The sequence below is a fragment of the Alexandromys fortis genome, unplaced genomic scaffold, assembly GCF_014885135.2.
Source record: "Alexandromys fortis isolate MF-2015 unplaced genomic scaffold, M_Fortis_MF-2015_v1.1 scaffold_4, whole genome shotgun sequence".
Lineage (NCBI taxonomy): Eukaryota > Metazoa > Chordata > Mammalia > Rodentia > Cricetidae > Alexandromys > Alexandromys fortis.
In genome coordinates, this window is record NW_026067944.1 from 20,866,749 (window position 1) to 20,876,214 (window position 9,466).

Consider the following 9,466-nt stretch of genomic DNA (forward strand, 5'->3'; position numbering starts at 1 on the left):
ATTTTCCCTCATTTGTTTTCTATACAAAAATTATAACTTGGCTTTTAAGTTGAATTTAGTTATTTAAAATCCTAACCATAATATCAATACTTTATTATTTTTTGAGTTCCATCTCATCTGCTCTTTGGTAATCTCTCTCATACATTTCATTGATATAAAGCACGTATCTTATTTAATCTATGATTGTTTTTATGAATATGTATCAGATAACACAATAGCAAGTGAAAGAAAACAACATAAGATTTTTATCATATCTTGTTAATTGACAATGTCTTTAGATGACAGAATAACGCAAATAACAACAAAGATAACTTTCAGTCTTACATGAAATATTTGGAAGTTATATATGAAATTAAAGTAGAAATGGCATATTTTAGGAGAAAAATGAGATTAGAAGCAGGGGGAAGAAAAATGGAAGAGCCTTTTGAGAAATGAGTATGTTCAGTGGGCATTTTACACTTCAGTGAAAATGCCGTTAGGTAAAACACTACATTGTGTAGCATCATTAAAATACTACAAAACATGTTATACGGAATTGAAAAAAGAGGCTTTTCACATTCAATTAGTCTTTAAAAATGTTTCAGTATACAATGTACTATACATTTGCCCTGTAAATTATGTAAACAACTTATCTGTCTCATGTATGTTCACCATTTACAGTAGTTGAGACTAACAAGCATAAAGTCAAATCAAAAATTGGTTTCCATGGCCTACTCATTTAATATTCAGACAACTGTGTGTTAAAACTTTATAAATCAAAGTAGAAAATACTTTGTGTTTTCAGTATGGATTAAATGCAGAAACATTACACTTACATATTTCATGATTATGGAACAAATGCAGCTCATGAGACTGGAATGTGATGCCATTCTCAGCAGTTTTATTCAAATTTTATGCCCCTTCCTTCTTTGCAGTGAGAAGTCTGAGTGGGTGTGATGAACGGAAACTGGACCCACCTGACTGTGTTTGTCCTCAGAGGAATAACAGATCGTCCAGAGCTGCAAGTCCCCCTGTTCCTGGTGTTCTTCTTAATCTATGTCATCACCATGGTGGGCAACCTTGGCTTAATCTTTCTCATCTGGAAGGACCCACATCTTCACACTCCTATGTATCTTTTCCTTAGAAATTTAGCCTTTACTGATGCTTTTATTTCATCCTCTGTGACTCCGAAGATGCTTATGAAATTTTTAAATAGGAATGACATGATATCCCTAGGTGAATGCTTTGCCCAATTTTATTTTTTCTGTTACAGTGTAACTAGTGAAATTTTCCTCCTGGTAGCGATGGCCTATGACCGCTATGTAGCCATATGCAACCCCTTGCTCTATCTCGTGGTGATGTCCAAAAGGCTCTGCACTGTGCTAATAAGTATGTCATATGTAATTGGTTTTGTAAACGCTGGACTTAATGTAGGCTTATTATTTAGACTGACTTTCTGTAAGTCCAATGTAATTGATCATTTCTACTGTGAAATCTTGCCACTGTATACAATCTCTTGCACTGATCCATCACTTAATGCATTGGTGACTTTTATTATTGCTAATTCCGTACAAATCAGCACCTCTGTGACCATCGTAGTCTCTTATGCCCGTGTCCTATTTGCTGTCCTGAACATGAAGTCTAAGAGTGGCAGACAGAAAGCCTTCTTCACCTGCAGTGCGCACCTGCTCTCTGTCTCTTTGTTCTATGGCACTCTCCTCTTCATGTATGTAAGTCCTGGGTCTGGACCAGGTAAAACCCAGGATAAAATGTATTCACTGTTTTACACAGTTGTGATTCCTCTGCTAAACCCCTTTATTTACAGCTTAAGAAACAAGGAAGTTTTGGGTGCTCTGAAAAAAGTCATAAAATTATAATCATTTTCAGAAAATTTCATAGTTCTACTACTTTCCCTTGTTTTTTTGCAATGCACCATAATATTTTATCCTGTATTATGCACATAATTGAATTTTTATGTACTTTTAATTAAAAAAATAAAAATTTAGACTGTGAATGGCTGTCTTAGTAATATGATTATCTAACAGTTAACAGGAAATTTAAAGCTAATCCCTGTTACTGTTTTTTTTTGAAATTCATACTCACTGAGAAAAGTTACTTCAATAATTTCTTCATTAGACTGACAAACCTTAGTTTTTAAGATCTATATTAATAATCTCTGAATTTATTTTTATCGAAAGGCAAACTTAGGTTGTGAAATGATTTGTTTAAAACCTATTTTCCAAAAAAAACCCCCAAAAAACTCTATTTTCCCTTTTATATAATTCTAGAAGAAATTACATTTAAATTATAAATAACCCATTATTATACTATCATGCATAGGAAAATAGTAATTATTTAACATGTGACAAGAAATAACTATCAAACACTTGAAGGTGGTAATTTATTTAGATTTAAGAGTAATCTAAAAGAGATAAATATTTATGTTATATTCATTGAAAATTCTCAAAGCTAAAGTATTGAAAATGAAAATGAGCATTTTTAATGTAACATAAACAGAAAATTTTAAATTGTATAAAACATCTCTTTGCTACCTGTGCCTGTCTTTTGTTTTCACTTATTTCTTTGATTTTGAATCAGACACCTGGGTGCATCTTCTAGCTAAGATCTCCAATGCATCTCATTAGGAGTAAGGTGAACAAATGCTCTGTACTTCACGTCTTGAGCCACATGAAGTTAACAGTATCATTTAGATATATTCTTGTTATGACTGTTTATAATTTCTCTGGGTTTCAAAACAATATGAAAAAGAGGAAAACACATTGACCAGTATCAGCTGCAAACATCATAATGTAGAATACATGAAAACATGACTATACTATTTACAAACTTTTAAAGGAAAAGGAACAACTCTGTTACAGTGACTGTGAAAAGGCCCCAGAAACTCTCATGTTGGGCACTTAGTTTTGATCTGGTGTCACTGTTTGGGAAGACTATGGAAGTTTCAGTGGTGCAGCACTGCTGGAGGAGGTGGATCAGCACAAGCAGGATTGAGTCTCTATATCCCCACCCACTTCTTTTTGTTTTTCCTGAGTGTGTATACAATGTGCCCACTGTGTAACCTCAGTCACACGGACTGTATTCTCCAGGAACTACAAACCTAATTAATGCTTTACATTTTACATAATGCAGCTCAGACAGAAGATTGGCAGCAGGCAATGTTGTTAGTGTGATTGTCCTGACCTTGTGGTTCTTAGGTCTTTGGAAGTCCTTAACAGAGGAACATGGGATAGTTTGAAACTTCGAGCAAGAGAAACCTTCAATTGATACAAGCAGAGAAGTTAATAGACCATTCTAATGGTAATTTGGAATGTCAGGATTTAGAGAAAATATACGGCACCTTTAACCTTGCCTCATGATGTTACAGAGGAGAGTAAGGATGACCTAATGGTTTCTCAAGGTATACTGTGGCAAAAAATCTCATGGTGCCTCTAAACACTGAATGAGACTGAGTTTAAAAGTACTGGACAAATATGTTTCATAATGGAAATTTTAAGTGAGGACAGTGTTGTGGTTGTGTTTTGGTTGTTTATTACTGTTTTCACACAGAGTTGGAGAGAGAGAGAGAGAGAGAGAGAGAGAGAGGAGTAAAAAAAGATATAAATATTTGACTATCGTAAGAAATGTGTGTAAGATTGAAGTTTTGAAGTTTCTACATAGACTATGTGTGTGGGTGAACCTGTAAATGATATGGGAATTAGTTCCTTTAAACTGAAACCTGGTCCTCTACACTAGTATAATAAGAAAGAATCTTTGAGGAGAGTAAATGTCCATCCCTCAAAGATGATTACTTGGGAAAATATAAATATATTTGAAACCAGAGACCCTAAGCTCACAATGAAGAAGTACTGTAGTAATCCTATAAAGCAACTGTATAGCAGAATGTTTCCTCAAAACTAAGAAGCTAAAGCAGCTGTGATGCCAGGGTCAAAGTCTACATCTAAAGCTGCCAGCAGAACTTGCCAGCATTGGCCATGGTACTACCTTTGAAGGAATTAAAGTTGCAAGATTGAGGGAGAGTCGTGGCAAGCATTTCTGCTCAGACAATATGGCAAGCATTTCTGTCCAGACAATGTGTGGAAGGTTCAGAATCCATGTAAGGAAGTTCTGAGCACACTCGGTGTGAAGTTATGAAGGCAAAGCAATGGAGACCTGAGAGAGTTGGAAGTACAGAACCATGGGAGTTCTGCTGAGGACAGCTGCACACATGAAGATGAGTTGGCACAGCACAGTGGTTGTATGTGCCACAGGCAGCAGAGTTGCAGAGATGAGGGCCCCAAGCCCTGTTCAGCTGAGATGATTCCTTTTCAGTTTTATGGGCCGGACATGGAGCTGTAGGATTTGGTGTTTGTGCTACTGGATGTTGGCTTTGCTTTGGCCAGTATTTCCTTGCTATGCACTTAATCTCTTTTGTGATGGGAATGATTACTCTGTATCACTGTGTGAATAAAGTATATATTGTTATTTTATTTTACTTGGGTTACAGTTAAGTACTTACCTTGCATATGTCATTAGTTGAGAATCTGACTTGAGATGTTAGACTTTTTGCTAGTACTGTGACTTATTAAGACAATGGGGCCACTAAAGTTATACTGAATCCCCTTCACATCATGAATCGGCCATGAGTGGACCATACAGACCAGCAGTGAAATGCTTTGGTTTGATGGGAAATGTTCAGTTTGGGGTCAGGGATTTGACTCCTCCCCAGCTGGTTTTGCTATTGGAATGATCTTGGGACTTTTAGGATGTGCAGACTTTGCTGGAAGAAATCGGTCACTGATAATATGCCAGTTTCTTAAGTCTTTAGACCATTTGAGATTCTTTTGTTGAGAATTCTCTGTTTAGATCTGTACCTCATTTTTTAAACTAGATTATTTGGTATTTTGATGTATTGTTTCTTGTGTTGTTTATATATTTTGGAGATAAACCCTCTGTCAGAAGTTGGTGTTATTGAAGATATTTTTCCATTTAATAGGTTGCCATTTTGTCTTGTTGGCCATGTCCTTTACCTTACAGAAGCTTTTTAGTTTCAAGAAGTCTTATTTATTAATTGTTGCTCCCAGTGTTTGTGCTACTGCTGTGATATTCAGGAAGCGGTCTCCTGTGCCAATGTGTTCAAGGCTACTTCAGAATTTCTATCCTTTTTTTCCATTGTATAACTTTAGCTTCTTGTTCAACAAATAAGTGTTCATAGGTATGCAGATTTATGTCAGTTTCTTCAGTTAGATTCCATTGGTCTACCTATCTGGTTTTATGCCAATATCAAGCTGCTTTCATTACTATAGGTCTATAGTAGATCTTGATGTCAAGGATGTTGATGCCTCAAGAAGTTCCTTTATTGTACAGAAGTGCTTTGCCATTTTATTATGTTGAGCCTATCTACCCATGAGCATGGGAAATCTTTTCATTTTCTGATATCTTCTTCAATTTAATTCTTAAAAGACTTAAATTTCTTGTCATGCAGATCTTTCACTTGTTTGGTTAGAGTTACTCCAAGATATTTCATGTGTTTGTGGCTACTGTGAAGGGTAATGTGTCTCTCATTTCTTTCTCATACTGTTGATCATCTGTATGTAGGAGGGCTACTGATTTTTTTAGTTAATCTTGCATCCTGCTACATTTCTAAAGGTGATTATCAATTGTAGGAGTTTCGTGGTAGAAGTTTTCGAGTCACTTTTGAAAATAGCAATCTTACCAAAAAGCAATCTACAGATTCAATGCATTCCCCATCAAAATTCTTTACAGACTTTGAAAGAACAATACTCAACTTCATATGGAAAAGCAAAAAACCAAGAATACCCAAACAGGACCTGCCTGGTCCCATCTTTTATCAGTGAGGCAGGAAGTATAGCAGGACCACAAAAATAGGAGAATACTGGGAAGAGGAAAGCCTCAGTCTCCAGTTGTCACCCAGACACAGAGGACACAAGTTGAGAATAGCTCACTGATAAAAGGTACCAATTCACATGGCTAACACAAACAAGAATTATGGGTTAATGTAAGATGTAGGGCTTAGTTAATAAGAAACCTGAGCTAATAGACCAGCCAATTTATAATTAATATAGTTCTCTGTGTGTTTCTTTGGGACTGAAAGGCTGTGGGATCAGACAGAATAGAAACCTCTGTCAAAATTGGTACCAATGTTGCCAAATAAATTCAGTTAAAACCTGAGAGAGTTTGGGATGGAATTCTAGACACATAGACACACAGACACACACACACACACATGAAAACAGTTTAGTACAGCTTCTTGGAAGTTGTCCTTTTTCCCTTTCAGATAGGCTCTGTTTGCTGGTGGCAAGCAGAGACATGGCTTCTTTAAGAGGTTTCCTCACTCAGCTTTAGTGGAAAGAACTATGTGATTGCTTTAAGTGAAGTCTTCCTGGTTCGTGGTAGTTACAGGAACAGTTCTGGCTCTTTTGGGGGGCTGATGCTGGCCACCCACTTCAGGTCTGGATGCTTATGTGTCCAGTCAGGGTCGGAAGGAAAGTAACTGAGACCATGCTCAGCACTCCCTGCCTGAGCAGGTGGGGGATTTGGGCATGCATAGGGAGTAGAGCATGGTGAACCCTACAGCCACAGAGATATTTCCAGGCTGTGCAGTGCACTGCATAGCAGAATTAGCTTTTACTCAGATAAAAAGGGTTTATATGCTGCACACACAGAGTCGAGGTGGTGAGGATGGCTCCCACCCAGCAGCCCCAGAGCAGGTGGTAAACTATCTCTTCCATAGGGAAAGCCTGAGAGAGGTGGAGCCAGCATCCAGGGCCACTGAAACCAAGCTGCTGAAAAAAGCACTCCTGGTCAGAAATTTGTTACGGATATGCAATAAAGACAAATTCAGATGTAAAGGACATCTAAATGAGTCACAGCATTGGATAAATGTATTTAGGCTTGGGAGATATAAGATATAGTTTGAAAAAAAGTAAATGGCTTTAAAAAATTAAACAAAACCTTTAAAGAGACAGAGTACAATCATTTATAGATTAAAGGAGTAAAAAGAAAAATAAGCTACATAAAGATGGAATATACACAGAGAGTCTGGATTATGTGCATTATTGTGTTTTCTTTGAATTTTTGACTGTAAATTATCTCAGTACAGAGAGACATCTCATTGTAAGAGCTGCTAAGCTAAACCAACACACACACACACACACACACACACACACACACACACACACACACACACACATATTAAAGGTATCTTGACTCCAAAATTTGGGTCCAAGGATATGTTACTTTGGAAGCAGTTCCTCTTTTGATTCCACAGATAATGAGAACCTGTGGATTCCTTCCAGACTAATGTTGTTTAATGGACCAAGACCCTTTGAAAAATCTGATAGAGGCAGATGGTCCAGATGAATCAACATTTCAGAGAACCTTTCTTGGAATTTTTTCTGAGTTCTATACCCAGAACAGCCTCAAGATTGCTGTTTGAGATGATCAAGCCTCACAGAATATTTTAGTCAGGACTTGACTATAATCCTAATTTTTCTTTTGGTCCCCATAAGATTATTAGTACTCCCAAACAGCAGGAAGTATCCAGAAAAACTACACCCACATTCCCAATAAATGAATTATGGATATTTGTCTTTGTTTAGCGTGTTGGTTATAAGTTGTTTTGTGTTGACAGGGGTTTTCTGTCCTGCCTAATACCTGTCCTGCCCAGTTCCTGCAGTCATTAAGTTCCAAGGAACCCACACAGAGGTCTTCATTAATTATAAACTGATTGGCCCACTATCTCAGGCTCTTATTAACAAATTCTTATAACTTATATTAGCCCATATTTCTTGTCTATGTTAGTCACATGGCTTGGTACATTTTTCTGTGAGGCAGTCTCATATTGCTTCCTGAGTCGGGGTCACAACAGCAGACTGTGCTTCCCTCTTCCCAGCATTCTCAATGCCCCATCTTTAATCCTGCCAGGCTACCGACCAATCAGCATTTTATTAAAAATAATACAAGTGACAGGATAAAAGACCATTGACCCAAACAGTTATGCATAATAGTCAGGCCAAAAGCTAAACAAAGGAGATTAGATTTAGAATTCTTGTTTTGAAAAAAAAAAGGGAAGTATTGTGGGGCAATGGTCTTGTACCCTGTAAAGATTTATCAGTTGCATTGGTTTGATAAAATGCTAATTGGCCAGTAGCAAGGCAGAAAACATAGCTGGGGTGGCCAGAATAGGAGAATTCTTGGAAGAGGAAAGGCTCAGTCTGTAGTCATCACCTAAATGCAGAGAACACAAGATGAGAATGCCTCACTGATAAAAGGCACCAAGCCACATGGCTAACACAGAAAAGAATTATGCATTAATGTAAGATGTAGGAGCTAATTAATATGAAGCCTAAGCTAATAGGTCAGCCAGTTTATAATTAATGTAGGCATCTGTGTGTTTCTTTGGAATTGAATGACTATGGGACCAGGTGGGACAGAATCCTCTGTCAAGAACTCATCAATGGCCCTGAAACTTGTCAGACAACTTGTGTCTACTGTTTCAATGGTTTTCTGATTGGATCTTATACAGACTCCAAGGAAGGAAACGTGGTACTGTAAACACGACCAAGAACACCTGTCGAGTGTGGTCACGTGTCCTCTTGGGTAGGAATTACAACTTATTATTGTCCTAAATTGACATATGGTCAAACTACCTTGTAAGCAGGTATATTATTAGCCACAGTGCAGCTTTCAGCTGTGATCAGAGAAGCTTCTTATTGTGGAGAACAATGATTAATGTAGAGACTCAAAACAGAGATTTTGAGTGTGAGAGGATGTAGGTGCTAGAAAAATTGGAGATGGGAGAGAGGGAAATGAAACTGCTGCAAATATTTTATTTATGTATAAAATTTTCAAAAAGCACAGTATTTTTAAAGAATAAATGACCAAACTGCTGAAAATAAGCACCTCTAGAGTTCTCTGTCCTTAATGGGACAACCATAACACCTGTTCCAAGGCCTAAGAAACATGATGGAAGAGTGGGCAGAAGAAATGTAAAAACTAGAGAAAGAGAGAAGTTTTGTAAATTCTACCTACATTAGCACGTTCTAATACTCTGAGGTCTAGGGCTACTCAGCAGGGAGAGAGATTTTAGCTTGCGTCCAGTCTATTGTCTCACTGATTGAGATCAAGAGTGCATTGTACTTTGTATAAACATTCTCCACAAATGAATGTTCATAATTGCCATGACCATGTTGAATACAGAAGAACAAAGACATGAGAGTAGGGAAGGCCTTTACTTGGTAGTAAGAAGAGAATGAGCAGATGAGTGCAGTACATACATGAAAAATAAAAAATAATAAATAAAAATAGTAGTCAAATCCTTATATATGGAGCTTTTCTTTCAATAATATGCAAACACATATATTAGAAAAAGAATATGTTAATCATATGAAAAAAATTATTTGCAGATAATTCATGATCTTTGAGTGTGAATTCAAAAACTATTTATGCTCTATCTTTTGTTAGAGAC

At 37.0% G+C, this 9,466-nt stretch overlaps 1 protein-coding gene across 1 annotated transcript; it reads left to right on the forward strand.

Moving 5' to 3' along the window:
• Nucleotides 1–932: 932 nt before the first annotated feature.
• Nucleotides 933–1,856, forward strand: LOC126505769 (olfactory receptor 5AC1-like). The gene has a single exon (XM_050149015.1). The coding sequence runs from the start codon at nucleotides 936–938 to the stop codon at nucleotides 1,854–1,856; it is 921 nt and encodes a 306-aa protein (XP_050004972.1). The 5' UTR covers nucleotides 933–935.
• Nucleotides 1,857–9,466: the final 7,610 nt, after the last annotated feature.